The sequence below is a fragment of the Natrix helvetica genome, assembly GCF_964273705.1.
Source record: "Natrix helvetica genome assembly, chromosome: 2".
Classification (NCBI taxonomy): domain Eukaryota; kingdom Metazoa; phylum Chordata; class Lepidosauria; order Squamata; family Natricidae; genus Natrix; species Natrix helvetica.
In genome coordinates, this window is record NC_138552.1 from 38,315,097 (window position 1) to 38,339,237 (window position 24,141).

At 36.8% G+C, this 24,141-nt stretch overlaps 2 protein-coding genes across 9 annotated transcripts in view; both read right to left on the reverse strand.

Moving 5' to 3' along the window:
- The window catches only part of ACOT12 (acyl-CoA thioesterase 12), a 35,402-nt gene extending 31,636 nt beyond the window's left edge, over window positions 1–3,766 (reverse strand). For both annotated transcript variants that reach the window (XM_081944535.1, XM_081944536.1), the window contains exon 1: window positions 3,481–3,766. In XM_081944535.1, coding sequence (XP_081800661.1) covers window positions 3,481–3,598 — 118 coding nt within the window. In that variant the 5' untranslated portion in view covers window positions 3,599–3,766. The remainder of the gene's footprint in view (window positions 1–3,480) is intronic.
- Window positions 3,767–18,197: 14,431 nt separating this feature from the next.
- The window catches only part of SSBP2 (single stranded DNA binding protein 2), a 157,701-nt gene continuing 151,757 nt past the window's right edge, over window positions 18,198–24,141 (reverse strand). For all 7 annotated transcript variants that reach the window (XM_081944542.1, XM_081944538.1, XM_081944543.1 and 4 more), the window contains one exon: window positions 18,198–22,699. In XM_081944542.1, the coding sequence (XP_081800668.1) occupies window positions 22,670–22,699 (30 nt within the window). In that variant the 3' untranslated portion in view covers window positions 18,198–22,669. The remainder of the gene's footprint in view (window positions 22,700–24,141) is intronic.

Sequence of the window (24,141 nt, forward strand, 5' to 3'; positions counted from 1 at the left end):
TCTAGGTTCCCAGAAAACATCAGTTACGATGATAGATAGATAGATAGACAGACAGAGACAGACAGACAATTATAATGTTTTCTTCAAAACCAGAATTGTGTAGAAAAGAATACTTAAAGGATTAAAACTTTATTATACTGTAGGTGTTCTTCAATAAAGTTTTGGGGAAACGATTTACAATGTTTAAATCATGCACAAATTACCATAAAACTGGGTAAGCAATTTAAATATTACACAATTTTTAAATGTGCAAATTTAAATGAGGTATTGCCTTGGAAGGCAGAGTAGACTAAATTAGGAACAAGTAAAACAATGATGAAATCATAAAAGAATAACCAGCATTAAAACTGTTATATGGGGAAATTTTTCTCTCCATTCTGCTTCAAGTAGAAATTTAGGATGTAAGTCCTTAGAAACATACAATTCCAAGTCTGCAAAGGATTACTGGGGCTTTTCATTGAAACACTTGCTAATTGCAACTCTTGCTTATGAGTATAAATGAACTTGCACTCAATTAAAGCTTCTATTTATAAGGTCCTGCTCAGTTTTTGTAAACAACTCTCTCCAAAGGAGTACAAATTCTTGTTTGGGTAAGGTTTGATCCAACCAAACAATTATAAATATGCCTTATATAACTTTTTAGATAAATATTTGTGCTCAATATTACTTCTTAGAATAAGAGTTGGAAGGGACCTTGGAGGTCTTCTAATCCAATCCCCTGTTCAGGTGGGAAGCCCTATAACATTTCAGACGTGTTAAAGAAATATCAAACCTAAAAGTAAGGAGAAATTTTCTGACGAGAACAATTAATCAAAGGAATAGTTTGCCACCCAGAGTTGTGAGTGATCCATGACTGAAGGTTTTCAAAAATAGACTGGACATTTGACCTAGATGATATAAGGTCTCCTGTCTTGAGCAGGATATTGGACTATAATACCTCAAGGTCCCTTCCAGCCCTATGATTCTATGTTCTATGAAGTATTTAATTATGTTTTATAAAGCCTACAAACCAATGGATTCCTAACATATTGGTAAGCTCAAAGCAGAGCTTAGCGTAGATATAAGCAAATCTCTGTTGAATAACTGTGTGGGTAAACTAAGATCATAACACAAACTAATCCAAAGAAATTAATGTTAAAAAAATAAATTTAATGGAGCTGGAAACGGGAATTAATGGGTTTGCACTAAAAATATGCCAAAATGTAGAAAAATTCTTAAAAGAATCATTGTCAAAATGGCTTACTTATTATCGGTATTCTTGATTTCCTTATACATTGTTATAACAGTTAGATTACATATCAGTTTAAAGAAACGATAATATATAGTTGGCATCCTGCAATTTAGAATAGGTGCCTGTGCAGAGAGTCGAAAAAGTCAAGAAGTAGAAATCATGTTTTCTGTTGAATTATTATGATAGGTTGCAGTCAGCCAGATGTTTAGTCTGGCTTTTGCTTTTTTTTGTCCACTATCAAGCCCTTCCCAAGGACTTGAGGAGGCAGATGTTCCTATAATTTGAAAGGTATCATCACAGGATGTAAGCTGTTCCAAGCAAAACTGCTTTTTGCAATTGACATGGCAATTTTGTTAAAGTGCACTGGGCTAGAAAGTGGGAGATCATGTGTTCAAGCCCCATCTTAGACATGAAAGCCAGCTGGATGATGTTGGGCCAGTCATTCTCTGTCAGCCCAAGCATCTCATAGGGTTGCTGTTGTGGCAAAATAAGAAGAGGAAGGTGTGTTGGATATTTTCACTGCCTTGAGTTATTTGCAAACATAATAAAGTCAGGATACAAATAAACACAAATAAATAAAATGGCACAGTTCTTTATTTATTGTTATATTTTTATAATGTGTTATTCCTGCAGCTTTTATACAATTAAACTGTCAGACATTAAATCAGCATTCCCCAATCTAGGGACATGCAGTTCCAAGATGCACCAAGCAACTAAAATAAACCAAAGTGCCTATAATCTGTTAGTAATGATTAATAATGGTTAAGGACCAAAGTTGCAAAGTACTGTAGTATTCTGTAAATATCAACAGCTTATTGTTGCTGGTTTCTTAAAATCTGTTGAAAAATACTGTTTCCTCATACAGTATAGAATGTTTTTTAGTCCAGCTATTATTTCATGAATCCAGTGGTAAATTATTATTTGGATTGCCCAGAAAATTATCAGGGGTTTTATACTGCATATTCCAGGGTAGGTGAGTAGACAGATAGGTAAGTTACATTCATTGGTAAAGTTACAAATAACTACTACAATGGAAAGACTGAAGAATTACTGACAAACTCCACTTAACATTTATGAAAAACAGAACTACTATCATCCTACTATCCACAGGAATTTAGGAAGAATCCCTTTAGGTTGACTCAGCCTTATATCCTTCATAGGTGGGTAACATGAGGACCCAAATTATACAAAAATACAAAATACAATAGTAGAGTTGGAAGGGACCTTGGAGGTCTTCTAGTCCAACTCCCTGCCTAGGCAGGAAACCCTATACCATTCCAGACAAATGGCTATCCAACATCTTCTTAGACTTCCAGTTCCATTCACAACTTCTGGAGGCAAGCTGTTCCACTGATTAATTGTTCTAACTGTCAGGAAGTTTCTCCTCAGTTCTAAGTTGCTTCTCTCCTTGATTAGTTTCCACCCATTGCTTCTTGTTCTGTCCACAGGTGCTTTGGAGAATAGCTTGACTCCCTCTTCTTTGTGGCAACCCCTGAGATATTGGAACACTGCTATCATGTCTCCCCTAGTCCTTCTTTCTCTTAAGCTAGACATACCTAGTTCCTGCAACCGTTCTTCATATGTTTTAGTCTCCAGTCCCCTAATCATCTTTGTTGCTCTTCTCTGCACTCTTTCTAGAGTCTCCACATCTTTTTTACATCGTGGCGACCAGAACTGAATGCAGTATTCCAAGTGTGGCCTTACCAAGGCATTATAAAGTGGTATTAACACTTCACGTGATCTTGATTCTATCCCTCTGTTGATGCAGCCTAGAACTGTGTTGGCTTTTTTGGCAGCTGCTGCACACTGGCTTTTTTGGCAGCTGCTGCACATTGCCCCATTATTGGGGGCAATATGCTGTAAACCACTTAAAGAGGGCTGTAAAGCACTGTAAAGCTGTATATGTCTAAGTGCGATTGCTATTGAACTAACTAATATTAAGCAAAAAACAGATTATGTCAGTGCTTCTTAGCCTCGTTTTTTCCAGAATTTTGGGATTTGGAGTCCACGCATTTTAAAGCTGCCAAGCAAAGGTTGAGAAATGCTGGATTATATAATAGCAGTTTGCTTTCCTTTCTGATGCCGCCGTTTTATTTGATTACTGCAACAGATGGTTTTTCTGCTGTATTCTTATCCCGACTCTCCACTGAGCCGACCGATCTTGCAGCTGCTGAAAAAGATGGGCTTCCCAATGCCGGTCGCTCTAAGAAGGAGGTGCCCCGCGAGAAGAAAGAGGGGCTCGCACTTACCGGCCAGGCACGCCGTGATATCAATCCACTTGAGAAGCTGACCGGGGCTGAGGTCGCCCAGGTGGTTCGTGTGAGCGGGAAGGAGGGTCTGGCACATGTGGACTTGCGCGCTCGCCATGACACCGTCTCCTTCGCCGGCGAGCGTCCTTTTGCCGCGGCGCCTGCGAGGGCAGGGACCGCCCGGAGTTTCGCATTCCCTCCCCCGGCGCTGAGGCGTGATTAGACGCGCTTCGCCGTGCTTCTGCGCCTCTTAAGCAAGCTGGCCGCACCGTCTAACTCGGCTGTTCGCTTTGCCGGTTTCACCTTTCCCCTCCTTCTCGAGCTGTGGCAGGTGGCTGCGAGCGAGGTGTGGCTGCGTCGGTTCAGCGCCTACGAAATAATTAGACGGAGAAATAACGAGGTGAGGCGCATCGTTGAAGCCAGTCGATTTCAGCTATTGCGCCGCGTGACTGGAATTGCCCTCTCCAACGCGAAGCCTTTCAAGTCTGTTCCGATGCCTGTTAGCCCAATTCCCATGCAGGCTGTATGGGAGAATAACAGAGTTGGAAGGGACCTTGGAGGTCTTCTAGTCCAACCCGCTGCTCAGGCAGGAAACCCTACACCCCTTCAAATAATGGTCGTCCAATTTCTTCTTAAAAACGTCCACGTTTGTAACACTGCAAGTTGTAACACTGATTAATTGTTCAGTCAGGAAATTTCTCCTTAGTTCTAGGTTGCTTCCCTCCTTGATTACTTTCCACCCGTTGCTTCTTGTCCTGCCTTCAGGTGTTTGGAGAATAGGTTGACCGACCCCTCTTTTCTTTGTGCCAACCCCTGAGATATTGGAATACTGCTATCATGTCACCCCCCACCCCCCCTAGTCTTTTTCATTGAAGGTACTGGAGTTTGTAAACCCAATACTTCTGAAGAACTCTGTCCGGAGAAAAGCCTGGTGTAAAGTCCACATGTTGAAAATAAACGTTAGGAAAACGACATGTTATGGCTCTTTTTTCCTCAAGGACCCCCGTCCAAGATTCTTAAACACCAGAGTAAGGAATTAAGTTAGGAATTTCCAGATATTTTTGGCCATCAAGCCAGATTGTTCCCATGCCAGAAGTCATCAAGTAAGCCTAGAAAAAAAATGTGTAAAGCTGATACCTGCTCAAAGGAAACACCTGGAGTGTTGCTCAATGTGCCGCAATTTGGTAGCTTTAAACTGGAATCTTTTGTATTTCTTTTCTAAGGGACACCCCACTGATTTTGTGCCTAAGGCAAACTCTTGATCTTTGGGCTTCTAGCCTGAGCTGTCTCTTGGTTAATCAGCTACTCTCTGAAAAAAGTTCCCAAGCTTTTTCAGTGAAATTTAGTTTGCACCATATTTATCTGGGAGTAAATCTTACAGAAATGTAAGAAATGTCATGGAGTTCTACAAGCTTTATTCCAAGATAATAGCGTATATGGGATTGCAGGTTTATTAGATTAAAAAGGAACAATCTTAAATATAACTACTATATTTAGGATGTCAGGCATTGTTCATTTTGTATTTGAAATTTCTTTTAATTTTAATTTAATTTAGATGTTCTGCATCTATGAATTAGGTCTTTTAAATAAAAAAATAAGAGTAACTACAAATACCTCCTGACAAAATCTTTGCCATATTTCAAAAGAAAGGGGGGGGGGGAGAGAAACAAATAAAGAAATCAGCTCTTTTAAAAACAGACTAAATAAACAGACCACATACTAAATTAATTGCAAAGACATGGAAGGATTACCCAAGATGAATGACTCCCCAGAACAGAATTTATAGAACTGCTTTATTTCAGGTAAAGTTGAGTTTGTAGCAGAGAATCAGTATATCAATAATGAAGTAATATCAAAATAACTCAAAATATTAATGCTATAATCTAATATTTAATTAATATCTGTCAATCAATAAAATACAATTATCCCAACAACAATATCAAAAATCTCAAATTTACAACAAATCTTCATTCAAGCATTCCAAAAGTCTTTGCAAAACCAGTTTTAAAAAACTTTTGAGGTCCAGATGTGGAAAACTCAGTGTAAGGGTTCGGTCTCCATGAACTTGGGAGAGCAAAATGGATGTCACCAACATTTCCTGTGCATCTGTATGAGTAAGAGGGTGCTGATTTTTACACCTGCTCAGTCTACGTTTCCTATTAAAATACATGGGGAAATTCCATTGGAGGAAAAACACACCTAGGATTAGAGAGAGGTTCCATGATGTCATGAATTTATATCAACGATGGATTGCTACTGCATGCAATGCTTAAGAGGGTGGAAACTTTTTGGGTCTGCTCTATCTACATTTCCTGGCCAAATACATGGGAAAATCCCTTTGGAAGGCAAGTCCATTCAGGATTAGTTTTCCATTAGCTCAGAGAATAAAATGGATGTCACCAATGGATTCCTAGGGCATAGATATGATTAGAAGGGTGGAGACTTTTGCAGGCCATCCTTATATTGTTTCCTGGTAAAATCCATGAGAAAATCACATTGGGAAGAAAACCCATTTAGGGTTAGGGTTAGGTCTCCATGAACTCAGACAGCAAAATGGACATCACCAGATTCCTAATCAGTATATAGCTCATCATTTTCATTCTTTTAGAGAGTAGTTGAGGCCACTTGGAGGTTTATGTGTCCACAGGGTCACCAAGTGCAAATTGGTGTGGAGCCTTCTTAATGAAAATACTGTGTTGTAGACAGGAGATAAATAATGTCATATCCCTCCCCCTGTGTTGACAGACAGCAGTTCAATTTTGACATAGATGGCCTCTTTGATCCCTCTTTCAAACCAGCAATACTCTCTGTCAAAAATGTGGACCTTGCTGTCTTCAAAAGAGTGGCCTCTGTCTTTTAAACAAAGACAAAACACCTTTGGGACAACCATGACCTGGATGACTTAGAATCTCCATAGACATCTGGGAACATCCCATTTTTGGGGAAACCTATTTAGGGTTTAGGTCTCCATGAACTCAGAAAACAAAATGTATGTAACTAATACATGGGAAAATACATGGAGAAATCACATTGCAGGGAAAACCCGGTTAGGGTTAGGTCGGCATGAATTCAGGGAGCAAAATGATGTCACCAATGGAATCCTACAGCAAAATAGGCCTTCTATGTCTTTCCTGTAAAATACATGGGAATGTCACATTGGAGAGAAAAACCTATTTAGGGTTAGGGTTGGGTCTGCGTGAACTCAGGGAGCAAAATGGACGTCACCAATGGATTCCTAACATATTGGTAAGATTAGGAGGAGGGCCCAACTTTTTGAACCCATGTTCTATATCTTTCCTGGTAAGATACAATGGAAAATTCCATTAGAGGATATATCCACTTAAGTTTAGGTCTCCATGAACTCAGAGAGTAAAATGAATGTTGCCAATGGATTCCTAGTGCATTTGTATGATAAGGAGGGTGGAGACTTTTCCAGCCTGCCCTCTATATATTTCTGGGTAAAATACATGGGAAAATCCCATATTGCAGGGAAAATTCACTTACTTAGGTTTAGGTGTCCATAAACTCAAGAGAACAAATTGGATGTCACTGATTGATTCCTAAATCATTGATATGATCAGGAGGGCTGAAACTTTTCCAGCCCACCCACTAGTTCCTTGTAAAATGCATGGGAAAATCCCATTGTGTGAAAAGCCCAGCATTATGGATAGATCTCCATGAACTTAGTGAGCAAAATAGACATCGCCAAAGGACTCCTGATACATTGGTATGATTAGGAGGGTGGAGACATTTTGCACCTGCCCTTTCTAGGTTTCCTGGTAAAATCCATGGGAAAACACCTTTGGATGCAAAATCAATTTAGGATTAGGGTTAGATCTTCATGAACTCAAAGAGCATAATTGATGTCACCAACAAATTCCTAATGTATTGTTATGATAAGGAAGCCAAACTTTTCCCAGGCCATTCTCTAAATCTATCCTGGTAAAATACATTGGAAAATCCCATTTGGTGTAAACCCTGGGGTTATGGTTAGATTTCTATAAACTTAGATAGCAAAATGGTTGCTGCCAGTTGTGGGTTCCTACCGGTTTGGCTGAACCGGTAGTGATTTGGCGGCCTGGGTTGCTGGAACCAGCAGTGGGCCTGCCAAGCTCCCAAACCGGTTTCCCGGTCACTCGCCCACCTACCCGCCCCACCCAGTCACTCCTCACCTCCCAGGCAGCTTGCCTACCTAAAGTGCTTAAGCTGCCTAAGCTGCCACATGGTGCCTGCCCTGCGCCCCAACTGAGCTGTCTTCTCCTGCCTACAGGTAAGGCTCACTAGCTCCCCCTCCCTGGAGCTTGCTGCACCCTCCCCCGGTCCCCACCAGGCTCACAACCCTACCTTCCCCTGCCACTTCCAGGAGTGCCCACAAGCCCATTATGGCTCCCAAGGAGGCCCAAAACAGGGCATGGGGGGTGCCTAGTAAACTTCCCTGCAGCCCCCTGGGAGCAAAAACGGGCTGCGTGGGGCCTTCAAGGGAGAAAGAAAGAAAGAAATCCTCACAATTTGGGGATCCCCAAGTACATGGAGCTTGAGTTGAGATCTTATTGAAAGTAATCAATAGAGGAGCTCTAAAAATGCCAGATGATCAATGGGCATGTTCTCAGTTTCAAAACATCTGACTTTTCTTCCTCTTACCAAAGACCTTCTGAGGTTCTTCACAGGAAGGGAGAAAGAGAGAAAGGAAGGGAGGGAGGGAGGGAGGGAGGGAGGGAAGGAAGGAAGAAAGAGGTAAGGAGGGAAGGGGGAAAGAAAGAGAGGGATGGAGGGAAGGGGGAAAGAAATGGAGGGAAGGGAGAAAGAAAGAAAGAAAGGGAGGAAAGGGAGAAAGAAAAGGAGGGAATGGAAAAGGAAAGGGAGGGAATGAAGAAAGAAAGAAAGAAAGAAAGAAAGAAAGAAAGAAAGAAAGGGATAGGGAAGGGAGAAAGAGGGAAGGGAGAAAGAGGGAAGGGAACGTGAATGAGATATGGATGGATAGAGGGAGGGAGAAAAAAAGGAAAGGAAGGAAGGATCACAAACCTGGCACTAGATGCAGCTTCAGAGGATGCTTTGAAACAACATAGCAATCCAGGGCTGGAAGGGACCACAGAGGTCATCTAGTCCAACCCCCTGCTCCAGCAGGAGACATTATATCATCAACACAGAGGAGAAATCCCCAGAAATCCTCAGGAATTGCCAACCTCTCCCCCCAGTAAAAAAAAACCTGGAGCAAAAACGTCATGCTGTATTAAAAAGAATAGAAAAGGGGGCTGCTGTGTATTGTTTAATGGATTGCTAAATTGGCAAAATGGATGGCTAAATTGGTCACGCCCACCCAGTCACATGGCCACCAAGCCACACCCACCTAATCACGTGACTGCCAAGCCACATCCACAAAATAAGCCACACACACAATTTTGAAACCCACCACTGGTTGTCATCAACAGATTCCTAAAACATTGCAATGATTAGGAGAGTGGAAATATTTCCAGCACACACTGTATATGTTTGTTGGCAAAATACAAAATCCTTTGAAGGTATATTGACTTAGGGTTAGAGTAGGGGTCTGCAACCTTAAACACTAAAAGAGCCATTTGGACCTGTTTTCCACAGAAAAGAAAACATCAGGAGACATAAAACCTGTCACTCCCACCCAGTCACATGACACACACCTCCAGCCACGCCTACTCAGGTTTTGCAGCTCCTGTTTTTTTCTGTGGGAAATGGGTCTCTCTCAGGGGTGGGTTGCTCCCAGCATTACTGCTTGTTCGGTGCGTGCAAAAATTTTGTGCGCTCCTGGCTCCACTACAGCGGTTGGTCGCAGCCAGGTTGGGTCAGTGTCTCAGGCCAGAGAGCAAGCGACTGAGGCACATCTGGCACGAACAAGGGATGGAAAAAGCTCCAGCAAGAGTGAGGTGCCAGAAAATCAGCTCCAACCGCTTCTCCATCCCCCCCCCCGCCACCACCCTTACTTTCTTGGGTCAGGTGATAATGATGGGGAGGGGGAGGGGCCAGCCAGTGGTGGACTCACTTTACAGGGAGCCACAGCAGAGGCCCAAAGAGCCGCATGCGGCTCCAGAGCTGCAGGTTGCCGATCCCTGGGTTAGAGGGTAAGATCTCAATGACCTTGAAAAGAAAAATGGATATAATCAACAGATTCCAAGCACATCAGTATGTGGGTGCTGACTTTTCTACCCTCTATATCTTTCCTAATAAAATATATAGGAAAATTATATTGGAAGGAAAACGTACTTAAAGAGTTAGGGTTAGGTCTCCATGAACTCAGAGAGCAAAATGCAAGTTACCAATGGATTCCTAGCACATCATATGGAAGGCGGTCTTGAAAACTTTGGCCCCTCCTTATTAGACCAATGCATTAGGAATCCATTGGTGACACCCACTTTCCTCTACCCTAACGCTAAGTGGATATAGCTCCAATAGGATTTTCCCATTTATTTTACCAGGAAAGATATAGAGCAGTGATGGCGAACCTATGGCATGCGTGCCACAGGTGGCACACGGAGCCATTTGTCAGGGCACGCAAGGCGCTGCCCTGTCAGCTGGCCACTTGTGGCACGCGAGCCAAAAAAGATTCACCATCGCTGATATAGAGGGTAGGCTGGAAACTTTTCCACCTTACTAATCATACCGATGTTAGGAATCCGTTGGCAGTCCATATTGCTCTCTAAATTCATGCAGATCTAACCCTAAGTGGATTTTTACGGCAATGTGGTTTTTCCATGTATTTCAATAGAAAACATTTATGCAGCAGGCTGGAAAAGTCAGAGCCCTCCTAATCATACACATCACATCTTTCCCACTACCAATTTTAGGAATTCAAAAGCTTTCATTCCCTGAAAATAACTTCATTCTTAGATTATCTGAACCTGCTGATCGGACAAGCAGGACAATCTTTTTGAGTTAGCACAAAGGTTTTTGTGAAAAGAAAGTGCATCATTGTACTGAATGCAGTTTTATCTATTAGTCTGAACTAATCTCTCTGCTACATTATTTTCCATGACATTCTTGGATATAGTACTTGTTTGCTCTATGTTAATAGCAAATCATCCCCTCTCCAAGTATAGAGTTTCATATATGCACACTATATGTGACAGCTCAAACCTCTAGTCCAGATTAATTAAATAATAGAGAGTAGGTGGCAGGGACCAAACAGCCGAATGCCTAGGTCAGTCATGGCGAACCGGAACCATTTGTCAGGGCATGCGCGCGCTGGCCAGTTGAGTTCACTGTTTTTAAAAGCCATTTTTTCACCCTCTCCAGGCTCCAGAGGCTTTATAGGAGCGTGGGGAGGGTGAAAGCCCCCCCGGAGGACCTCCAGAGGCTTCAGGGACCGCTTAAAATGACCCTCCGAGCAAACCAGAAATGACTTCTGGTTTGCTCGGTCGTTTGTCACTTCTGGTTTGCTCATAGGGCCGTTTTGAGTGCTCCGAAGGCGTCATGGAAGCCTCCGGACATTCCCTGAAGCCTTCGGGGCGCTCAAATCGACCCTCCGAGCAAACCAAAAGTCACTTCTGGTTTGCTCATAGGGTCGTTTTGATCGCTCCGAAGGCGTCATGGAAGCTTCTGGACGGTCCCTGAAGCCTTCGGAGCGCTTAAAACGACCCTCCGAGCAACCCGGAAGTCACTTCCGGTTTGCTCGGAGGGTCATTTTAAGCGTTCCGAAGGCTTCAGGGAAGCCTCCGGACGGTCCCTGAAGCCTCCGGAGGGCCTCCAGGGGGGAGGCTCTTTTCGCCCTCCCCAGGCTCCTATAAAGCCTCTGATGCCTGGGGAGGGTGAAAAAGGCATGTAAAAATGGGGGGGGGGTCGCGCCTGTTGTGCACGCATGTGCACTGGGGGGGGTCGCACATTGCATTATGGGTGCGGCACGCCTGCACACGACCCCCCTGCGCTCCCCCCACTTGTGGCACGCTAGCCAAAAAAGGTTCGCCATCGCTGGCCTAGGTTGTTGTGATGCCTCAGATTTTCTATACTATCTCCTTTCAGAAGTTCAAAGGTCCAATTATGGAAATTAGATTGGTGCGTCCAAATTATTTTACTTTTAATGTACCAATTTTTCCCTATGAACTTTTAAAATCAAACTTATTTTGAAACGCATAGAATAGTATCAAGTTGATGAAAGAAAAATGCCGACTGAACATAAACAATGCTTTGCTGTTTGCATCCTAGTCAGAATGCTTAACCAATTACCTTTAAATAATTTTAAACAATTCTATTTTAATGTTACTTAAAATAATGTTAGGACTACTTCTGGATGTAACTTTTAAAAGAGATAGCTTTTAAAATACAACTTATTTTGGAAAATGAAACTTTATTCTAAAATGTATCCAAAATTGCAAGACACAACACGATTAAAACAGATAAATACATTTTATATACAGAAAGCATTAAAACACAATTGTTAATATAATTTTATACCATTTTAATAAGTTTCCATCAACAAAATTTTACAATTTAAAGACTTCAATTGCAAAACAGTTTTAAAATCATATGTATAAATTATGTCTACAACAACTCCAATACAGGTAAAGTAAAATACAAAAATAATCAATACTGAAATTCAAATACAAAACCCCAAATAATGTTGCACAGGTACATATGTACACTTGCTGAAATCATGCAGTAACACAGTGCAACAAAATTAACTGTCTTAGTTTAAAACCTATCACAAAATGGAACAACCATATCTGCAAGCAGAAGAAAATATATATTTGTAATAAATCATAGTGCATTTAGAAGTTAAATTTTATAAAATGATTGCTGAGTGATTTATTTCAAAAACTTCCCAGTTGGTTGAGACATGTCACATAACTCTAAATTACACTTCTACGAAATTAAAATTTAGAACAGTTTAAAAAGATTTAATGCCAAAACATTTCTGCCTATTTTCAGCTTTCAATTTTGACATCATATCTACTTGCAAGGTATCTGTATCACTTCCTTGTTGTCAAAGTATATGTTTATGAAATATTTGATCAAAATAAAAATTTAGACTACAGTAGGTGAAATTAAAGACATACCTTGCTAGGAAGGAAGGAAGGAAGGAAGGAAGGAAGGATGGAAGGAAGGAAAAGACACCAGACTTAATACGTCCAGTTATGTGCGAAAGCATATACATACAAGCTGTATATGGTGAAAAATGTCTATACCTAAGACTTTGACCACAATGGTCTTGATTGCACAAAAACACATTTCAAAGGAATTTATGGCTTGAATGACATTTCAGACAATTAGGTGAGCTGGTGCAAAGTAAGTCATTTGTGAGTGTGGATTCTTGCACAACATTAGGCCACACTGTAGAAAGTTAATGTTCAAAGAACTGTGCAGTAAAATATTTAATCCTTCTCCAACAGGAAAAATATACTTGTTACAATTTATTTTGCCTGGCCAGAACTTTTACATTAGCTGCCATTTGGTTTGCCACAATCCAAGTGTACTGATTCCACTGTAATTTGTATTTCATCGAATTTTAATCACATTGATAAGATTTATCTATAGGCTCTGGTTCTTTCTTAGAATTCTCTTGGCAAATGAAGCCAAGAGTTGAAAATAACAGATTAACAAAGGGGAAAGCATGATGTGCATGTGTGTAAATACATATACTGTAATATACAATGGTATGTGTATATATCTACATACATACATACATGCTGTATTCTAAATAGTGTTTCACATTCTGTACAAAAGGTCACTTAGACGTATATTACTGCAAAAATAGTCCAATGTTTGTATGCAGTCTTATAGTATTTCTGGTACCTGTGATAGGATGCTGAATGAGATGCTGGTGGTATGTAAAGTCAGGAAGAAAAGTTTCCTTTTACTAAAAGGAAGCAAAAGCCTGTACTTTTTAGTATAAAAGGTGGAGAACAGGGATTGCTAAAAATAGAAATAGTATAGTGTTAACACACTGCATATTGTAGATAATTTTAACTATAGTAATACCATTTGTTCTAAATTATCTTAACTCAGCCCTACAAGGTACATAGTACTGAAATTCTTTTGAAAAACAATGGGTGCTAAACATATTATATGTATATTGCTTTTTCCCAGGTTTGTTGGAAATAACAGGAAATATTGCTGGATTATTATTATTATTTTTTTGCTGTAAAAATCAATCAGCAGTGGAACTTCTTCCGTGATCTGGAATTCTCCTCTTTGATGATTGAAGGGTACATGAGTGAACAGCAACATGAATTGTTAAGGGCTAATCCCAAATACATAAAAAAGAACACATAGTTGCTGATAAATTAAAAACAAACAAATAGTGGAAGACAGATGAGAACAATTTGGATAAAAACAGATGATGTGTTTATGATAAAATTATAATGAATATGGAAAGATAATCAAGCTCAGCTCTCTCAGACTAAAAGATTATTAGCATCCCCCATTGTATTCAATACTTTAGAATTACAATTCAATTAAAATTTGTTTAAAATGTATTTAATTTACAGAATGTCTAAAGACTTTCAAGAGGAATAAATTGCTACAGAAAACCACTACAAAATAGGTGAGTGTATAAGAATATTTTCAATTCATTAAACCATTGTGCTAATATGTGATCTCATATTAATGTTGCAAGGTATTGTAGTTGGGAATAAATTCCACTCATAAATCCTATGCTTTGCCTCCACAATGTTTCTATTTAATCAGTATGAACGTTACTCATATTGATAGACATAACTTGCAAACTATGTATTGTCTAATTTTTATTGTTTAAAATTTTAAAACAAGTGTTTATTAGACAAACCATTTAAATGTACAGCAGAAGGTTTTCATTAGCTAGCTTTCCATGAGATTCATACATACCTAAAGCAAAGTTATTTTTGACTGTAAACCTTATACATACAATAGAATTTACCCCTGGATAGTGCTGTTGAGGAGTTAAAATATAGTTGAACACATTTCATAAAATCTGTAGCTTCTTTAATACATTACATAGATTGAATGGACAAGTTATACTACAATAAAATTTTGCCAGTATTTGTTATACGACTTATAAGGAATACATTTTGAAACTATTAGTCACATTCTACAAATTAATTGTGATTAGGACAATTTTAACTAAATTAATTAATTCCACTAAACTATATTTGGTCACACATAATTGGACCTATAATCAAAATAGTGTCTTCAAGGTCCATATTCAGCCCTGAGATTCTGCCCTTGTTGATTGATGATGAATTTTGATTCCAATTCCTAATTTCTTAATAAATTAACATACTAAAGTACAAGTCCTCAACTTACAAATCATTCATTTAATTACTGTTTGAAGTTACAATGGCAAGTGAAAAAAAATGAAAAAAGTACTTTGGTTCTCACTTATGACCATTGAAGAATTCCTATGGTCACATGATCAAAATTCTGGCTCTTGACAACTGGTATTTATGACAGTTGCACCGTCCTGGGGTCATGTGATCACTATTTGTAACCTTTCCAGCTCACTTCTGACAAAATCAATAGGGAAGCCAGATTCACTTAACAACTTCATGATTCACGAAACAATGCTTTGCTTAGTAATTATGGCCAAAAAGGTCATAAAATATGGCACTACTCACTTAACTGTCTTGCTTAGCAACAGAAATGTTGGGCTCTATTGTGATTGTAAATTGCGGACTACCTGTAGCAATTTCACTATCTATTCTGAATATTAAAAAAGCCAATTTTATCTACTGTAATAATTGGATTTCTGAAAAACACTTTGCTTTTACACCGTATACAATATTGTTTTCTGTTCCATTATGGATGTAAGGGAAGATTCATAACTCATATTCCTCCATTAGTGACCAGTCTGCTATTTTCTGAGAATCTGAATTTCAATGTCATGATGTGGAAATTCATACAAGAAAATTGAATGTGGATAATCTTGGAATTTATTTAAAGTGAGAAACTAAGAAACTTACAGATTTAAATAATACATTAACCTTCTGTAGAAAAATGGATCTAACACCTATTAAGCTGTAATACTTTATCATCCTCTTGAACGATTTTTTGTTAATGTGAACCAGTTTTTTAAAAATTGAAAAAATATACCTTATATGGTTTCCCCACGTGGTTTGTTAGATATGGAGTTATAAGCATGTACATATCCATTTTATACCAACACTTTCAAATTCTTTCCTCTATTCCTTATATTCTAACCTTTGTGTGATGTGTTTCCTTTCAGTAAAAGTAAACAGAGATACAGTACCATAAATTAATGGACAATAGTTGAAACAAGTTTGTTTCTGTGGAAATGTTTAGTACTGATATTTCACTTGTTTTGAAAAAGACCAGTGATGCAATATGAAACAGATCAAGGAAAGATGTGGTATAGGGGCACTTTGATGAAAGGAGGAAGACAAGACAGATTCTCAACAGAAGTACTTGAAAATCTCTTTCATGGTAATTTCATTTCATTGCTTTCAGACAATGGCGTAATAAAAGCACATTCTTATTCAGTACATTCATTAATCTGTAATTTAATAACATGTCTTAACAGACTATCAGATTTCAAACCTATTTATGGCTACTGGATATTATAAATTGATAATACTTTTAATATTCAGAGATTGCAGGCCTTGGAGTACTAGGAATGCATGAGAAATTTTAGGTTGTTTGTATGTATGATTTTTTCTTGGGAAGGTAACAGCCATTTTAGGGAACGAAATAATGAACTTAATTAGTTCTTGATCTGATGTTAAAAGTTGGAGTGTGTATATTGTTACCTGATGAATATAGGTAGAAAGTAAAGCATGTATTCATCAAATAATTTTTCTGAAAGATTTTGATAAGCAAGCATTGAAAATAAGCTTTACTGTTTACTCTTGGTTGCTACATAATAAAAATGTGTACTTTAAATGTTCTAAACTTCACCTACCACACATAAAAAGCTGAAACAAGTTACTAAGACTTAGTTTTCCTATATTCTAGGAAAATCCTGAATTTCTGCTAGACTGTAGTATAGTAATCTATAGTATTGTAGACTATATTAGTCTATAGTATATTATAATCTTCTCTTACTTGAAAATAAATGAAAATGCTGTTTCTATCAATATTTTTATAATCCAAATCTCTAAATGTGTTTAAAATTCCAATTTAAAAAAAAATTCAAAAGCTAGAACGTTTTTCTAGAAGCAAAACAAAATCTGGTCTTCAACATCACTCAGTAGATATAAACAAAAACAATTGGTCAAGGATCTAAAAATAACAACTGTAGTAGTTATCCTATCTAGGTGATGATATAAAAGCTAATTTTCCCACTCAAATTGTGGGATTTAGCTTTAACTTGATAAGGCTCATCTAAATTAAATCTTACTGGAAAGAGAGGATAATCATTGGCAAATTTATTAAAAAAGCCTTAAGTACTAATCCTAAAAATCCCAATGCCTATATAGCCGTTATTTATCATGCCAAATTCAATGTCATATTATACATTTTTCTAAATGATGCTAAATGAGTGAGTTTTTTTTAAAAAAAAAGATTGTAAATGCTCACATGGATGTTAAAAATATGGCCATAAGCCCTTGAGATCTGATTACAGCACACATTAGGGAAAAAAAAACTATTAACTCTAAGTACTGACATATTTTAATAGTACTTGGAATCTAATGTCCAGAATAATTCCAATGATGAACTGTTCATATTCTTTTCTAATTTTAATTATAATCTATTTTGTTGTTGTGAACTTAATTTAAAATGGGAAACCATTTATTTTCTAAACCTTTTAAAAATAAAATATTGAAATTACACAGGACATCTACTGAATTATTAGAGATTAGAATTAGAAATCTTTCAGATGCTCTTATTAAACTCAGACTGTACTTGGCCCAAATGTATATAAATATTAGTATTCTTACTTTTTAAAATAATAACTTTTTAAAATGTTAAATCAGCATATTTAATACTGAACTGAATACTTTATTTGGCCATGTGTGATTAGCCACACAAAGAATTTGTCTCTGGTTCAAATAAAAAAGAATAGCATTAAAAATCTTTAGCACTGTAAGGGCTAAAAATAATTCAGTTTTCCATTTAATTTTATATGTGTCGGTGCAAAATCTGTTTGTCTAACTGCCTGCTTATCTAGAATGCCATTATTTGGAAGGGCATAAAATCTTAATGCCACAAATAGTGGATAACATAATCGAAGCAGCCTTGAACTCAAACAAGTCCTAGTTGACAGTTCCAATGAAAAAAGACCGGCATCACTTAACATAAGGAATTTTCTACAGATGCAAGACTTGACCAATCTCTTCAACAATCAGGAAAGGTTCCATTAATGGTATTCCTTGGCATTGAAAGAATTAGAGAACTTGTGTTTGCATAGATCTCCATATGCACATGAGAACATTTAGAGAAGTGTGTATTATATAATCACATTAATAATTTTACATCATATTCAAACTGGAAATATGAATTTTTATATTTTGATACTAAATTGTAACTTGAAATACTTAAGCTTCATATTGTTTTTTTAAGAAACATTTAATGTACCAAGAGTTAACATACACATTTCTATTCATTAGTCATGCTTAAAATCCCAGTGTATTGCCGACTGGAATGAAGGCTTAATTTGTGCAATAATTTCTGATGAATTGCATGAATTTTTTTTTTACTTTTTCCAGATCACCCTATATCATGGATATACTGTTGTTAAAAACTATATGCCAGGTCTGCCCACAATAAAATGAGTTTCTTCAAAAGGGAAATCAAGGAATAAATATATAATACATTAGGACTCATAAAAAATCAGTGCAATATTTATTGGCAAAAATGTGTGACACCAATGTAAAAGAATAAAAATGTACAACTTAATCCTCTTCAAGAAATTCACCATCTAATTTCATAGTTTTGTTACATCCAGCATATTGACATATAATCACAATTATGATAAACATAGTAATGACTTTTAGCCAACTGAGTTTTGATGCTAGGTTGTAATCCATGCAGATACAAAACAGCTACTCTTATTAACCAAATAGCCACTCTCTTGTTATAGCTATGATTAATTTATATTCCTCTGTTTTCAAAAGGATTTGGTATATCATTGTTTGGTGCTACATATGCAAGCCATGTGCTTATTCCTTCCTCTTTATTTCATGGCATCTTCTACTTAATGGGTTAATTCTGAGTTTTGGAAAATCATTTATGGCTGTTATATTAAGAGTATGATTTGTGCTTGCCCTATAAACCAGGATTTTAAGGAATTAGGATTTGATTGCTTGCAATTACATGTGAGCCAGCCCATTGCTTACTGTAATTGGATTGAAATATGCATATTAAATCAGCATTACATCATTTTTCTTAAAAACAAAAATGTCAGTTGGAAAAAGCTTTAGCTAAAAGCACCTGATAACTAAATCAGGTGCTTTTGGATGTCAGCTGTTCTAGGTTTATTTTTTTCATTGGATCTAGTATAGAGATAAGTATTTGGAGTGCACCAATTAGGCCAGGATAGTGGCAACCAAAGGTTCAGCTGATGATAATCTGATGAATCAGGCAAAAATGAAAATCTTCCAACTAGAAATTGGTTACTGTGACCTAGAAACTTGAAAGACCATTTCCTTTTCTGTGATAGTCTGTCATTGTGGCTGAAGCATAGGACTTGGCGAAAGCAAGGTAAAGGAAATTATACCACCTTTTCTGAACCTATGTGTGCAACAAATTGTGAGAATAAAGAAAACCACACCAAATTCAATCATCCTTGATTTGATTTTAAAGCAAACATTTAAATTCATGTTAAAACATTTTATGTAGGAACTATTAAAATGGATTATATCTTGTATGTTTATTACTTGATACCAAAGCTATTTCTGGGATTTTAAATTTGTGTGTGTGTTTCAGTAGTGGGTTCCAGATCCCGGTGCAACGGAGCCCGGCGTCCACATGAATGCACGGAGCATGCGCGCATGCATCCTTACCTCCTGCGCCGCCTCCACAACACTCCAGCTGCTCAGCGGAGCATCGCGCAGGTGCCATACGCTCCGTGTGCGGAAGCGCCTAAGAGCTCAAATATCGGTAAGGACGACAGGTAGGCGGGCCCTCCAGAGCACCATACTGGAACGATACCTGGTGCTCCCGGCAGGCACCGGTATGCCCATACTGGGGCGTACTTCCTGAAACCCACCACTGGTGTGTTTGTATGAATGTCTATCTTTGTATGTATGTACATACACACAAACACAAACACACTGCTCCAGGCTATGAAATCAATTTTCTTTTACTTATCATTTTTTCAGTAACTTCTAGCAAAGTTTTCAGAATATTTCTAAAGAGACACAGGTAGGGATAAATTTGATTTTTTTCAGAAATATTTTTAAACAAAAGGAAGCTGATATTCTGATCACATATAATCCTATATATATATCAAAACATCAATATCATGTTTTGTGAACTGTTTTCACTTGGCTTTTGGAGAAAATGCATTAAAAATTTCCAAGGTAAAATATAAGTTCATCTTATTGTTTTAAATGCACTCTTTTGGAGATGGGAATTAGAATCATGGCATTAAGGTTCATATAGGATTACACCACATACAGTACATGTGGAACTTTAACATGTGAGAAATAAATCAATGACTGAAAATCAATGATCTATTTTAATTTTGTTCTTCATATTGCCAAATTCTATAAATAATTTACTAGAACATACAGAAGAATCTAAACAAAAATACAATTTATAACTAGCATTGTCATTAGATATTATGTTCACAGCATTCATAGTTATCATTTTATCTGGTGTACTGGAAATGAGTTACTGGAAAAAATAGGCACAGAGATTTTTACATGCATAAAATGAGTATCTGAAAAACTAAGGATCGGGGTTAAGGAATTATATCCAAAACTTCCCTTCAATTTAGAGAAGACACTTTATTCCAGCAGAAGTTCCCATGAAGAAAAGGGAGAGAAAGGACTTTTGAAAGATAAAGAATAGACAATCTCTTCCCTCACTGCATTCATGGAAAGTTTGGTTGAATCAAAAGTGTTTCTGAAGAAAATAGCATCACTGGATACTCTCTAGAATTATTATCTTGTTCCGTGTGTTTAATAAAATGAAAATAAAACATTTTGGAGTCATAGATTAAATTTTGTAAAAATAGAAGCATGTGTTATGCTACACATTACAACTTTACTCAGCTCTTCAATGTTAATTTAGAAGCAATGGTGATACTTAAGAGACTGCCCAAAGTTTTGTTAAGTATCATGTTTTGCTTCCATGATGGGACTTCATTTCCCTTTTTTGATTTTCCCGGTAAAATCTAAATTTGCTCTATATGATTTCCTAACCCTCCAGAGCAGATTTGATGGTTGGTAGGTGAGAGGAAACATATGTTCCACTAGTGGATTCTAGTCTGCTTGGAGTGACATGATGGGATACTCCTCAAGTTTTCTTTAACACCAGCACAAAATTTAAAGAATTATCTCCCCCATCTTTTTAAAAAAAATCCAGATTAAAGTGTAAAACTGTTTCTTATTCAAATATTCTTTCATTGCAATTTCAGCAGGAAGTATATTTGGATAGATTGCTATTGTAAAATTCTCCATTATGTCTTAGAGGTGGAAATCAATTCTTGTAGGCCAACACATTTACTTCCACATTTATGGAAGTAAATGAGAAAGTTACAGTACAAGATATGCAGATAATGGAAGCTGCTACTATATGGGAATTACCAAACGTTATAGCAAAATTGAAAATAGGAATAAATTTAAAAGAGTTAACTTTTCACACATCACTTACTTGCCAAAAACAGGATGGGGAAATTATCATGCTTTCCTCACATAAAGCACCTTAAACTTCTCAGTTATTTGGAACTCAAGAAAAAAATGATATTGGATGAAATTTATCATGGTCTTTTAACATAACACCAATTAAAATTATTTTCAGATTAATAATTGCATTTGTTTTTGATGTAACAGATGAAATACCTTAAGCCAACATCAAAAGATTATGTAATAAATTTACCGATCATTAAGATAATATAGGACTGCAGTATAGGACTACACTGATTTTAGGAACATCCAAAGTGGTTTAATAATATTGATAAAATATAAATAGTGAGATGGAGATAAAGCTAGTAAGTATAGCGAGGGAAAGTAACTTGTGTCTCTTTCACTTTGGCATATGAAATAATTTGAATATGCATAAATAATCTCGGGAGACTATGATGGATATTAGAGGAAAATATTGTGCCTAAGCAATATACTGTTTTGCTGTTTTTATTATAATTAGAATATCTGTGGAAAATAATACTAAGTATTTTCCCCAACATTGGAATCCTGCCAATTTTTATTCCTGGATGCTCCAGCACTTTAATCAAAGCCCAACAAGTATTTTGTATTTCTCTGCATAGATCAAAAAGTTGAGCTAAACTCAGTCATACTTTGAAAGCAAATATTAAAGGATATGCATCCTAGTCCTCAACATATAACTTGGGAGTAAATTTGTTTTAATGTTTACCACCATGCAAATATGTTTAGTAGAGCAGTATTAGACATTTATTAAGAAGTAGGGCACAAAACTCGTCTAATTTCTTTTTTCTCAATTTCAGGAAGGCAAAGAACAAGTTTAACACAATTTTTTTTTCTTGAGTAGGTGTAATCTTCAATTCATGTGATTACTGGTATTAAATAAAACTTTATGAAAACCCTCTTATAAGCAATTTTATTCCTAACCATGATGGCTAATAATGACAAAAACAGAATGTATCTGAGATCAGTTTTAAAAAAAATAACTTACAAAGCAGTGATATACACAGCACAAAACAGATTGGATGGGAAGAAGGAAGCAATTCTTTTGAAAGATAAAATGTAAACGTAAAAAAGATGGAATAAAAGTCCCTATTTCTTATTTCTACTTAAGATGTCATGTGATAATATTTTACAACGTCCTGCAGGTCTATATATGTATGTGCTCATATTTATGTCTCTGTAACACACACATACATACACCTATCCCTACATATACATACACAGATAATTGTTTGCAGTTCAGTCTTGGGCAGTTCTGATATGCCACATATTATAGCTGAAACCAGATCAAGACCCACTTTCTTCACAAAACAGGGAAGATGGTTGGAAAATAATGGTGGGTCCAAATGTGGCAGAAATTGTTTCTGTTAAACTGTACACAGGGATGAATATTTTTTCTTCTTTAGTAGCTCTCTGGAGAGGGCCAACTCAGTGCAGCCTTCACGAAGGAACTTGGTATTGGATCACACACTCATTGTCATGCTGGGGGAATACTGAAAAATAGGAATCCACATTTTAGCTGCAACTCATTTACCAAGAACATGAAATGCAAATATCATGATTAATAATAACAACAAATAATGACTCCTCCTCCTAATTTAACATAATAATTTAACATAATGTGATATGTATCTGGCTTGGCAATGAAGATAAGTGTTGTACCTTATTGTCTATAATTTTGCATGACATAATATTTGATTAAGCAAAATTGTGCTAGAAATATCTGGATACTGACAATCCCTTAAATTTCTCATGATTTATGATAGACATTTGAATTTTGTTTTCTCCTGCCTTTGTTGTGAAAATTGTGTGCAAATTGATGTGTATACACTATTATTGTCTATTAATGTCTATTAAAGTAATGTAATCTAAATTAGTATGTGAAGTTTAAAGCAGAACATGTTTTTGTATTATTATAGCAGGAGTCAGCAGTCAGTCCCAACATGCCTTATTACCCTTCCCTTGTGGTGTCTCCACTATAATATTAAAAATTGTAACATTTCCTAAAAGATCATCAAATTGCACAAGATTTCAGCCTAATAAACTATTGGGCTCACATATCAATGGCGAGCAGGGGGAATGGGACAACCAAGTCCCCTGCTATGTCTTGACGACTGAAATGGTTTAAGAGTTACTGATATTTCTTGACTAAAATACTGAAATGCCTCATCCAGTGTACCCTTATTTTACAGTTACATAAAATTTGCTGATGTCAATACTTTAACTTCATCCTTCCACGTCATCAACTGATGAACTATTACAATATTTTTATGGTTATATTACTATGTTAAAAAAAACTTGTGATACTGTTTCAGAGGGAGATTCTTTAGTTAGATTAATATCAAGATCTGACTGAAGAGCTAGCCATTGAAAGCTGCAGCAAAGTATAAATGTAAAGAGTTTTTTTCCTCTCCTACTTGTTTAAACTGGCAATTTTAATATGCAAATCATACTGTACCAAAACAACAACAGCAATAATTTCAATCAATTTTATTACAATCACAGACCAGCAGAAACAGTAATAATTTATAAAAAGTGATTAAAATATGACTGCATTAAATTGTATGCATTTTCTTGAATTGAAGACGTTCTGCTAAAAGTGAATAATAATTTCATGGTAAGGAAAAATATTTATTAATCACACAGGATGAAAATCTGATTTTTTATTATAAAGCCAATTTTATCTAATCTGGAATGATAAACCTTAAATCCAAGTTATTACCATTGTATGTAACTTTTGTATTAAGTGTTTTTCTCACTGTTAATTTATATCAAAATATATTTACTGTAAATGAAATAAACATACAATTATTTTTATATAAATGAAAACATGTTAAGAAAAAAAAAATGAGGCGGGGCCGAAGTCGCGACAATACAGCATGCAATCTCAATGCTCTGAGATCGCGGTTGACACTTTTGCCACTGGGTGGTCCAA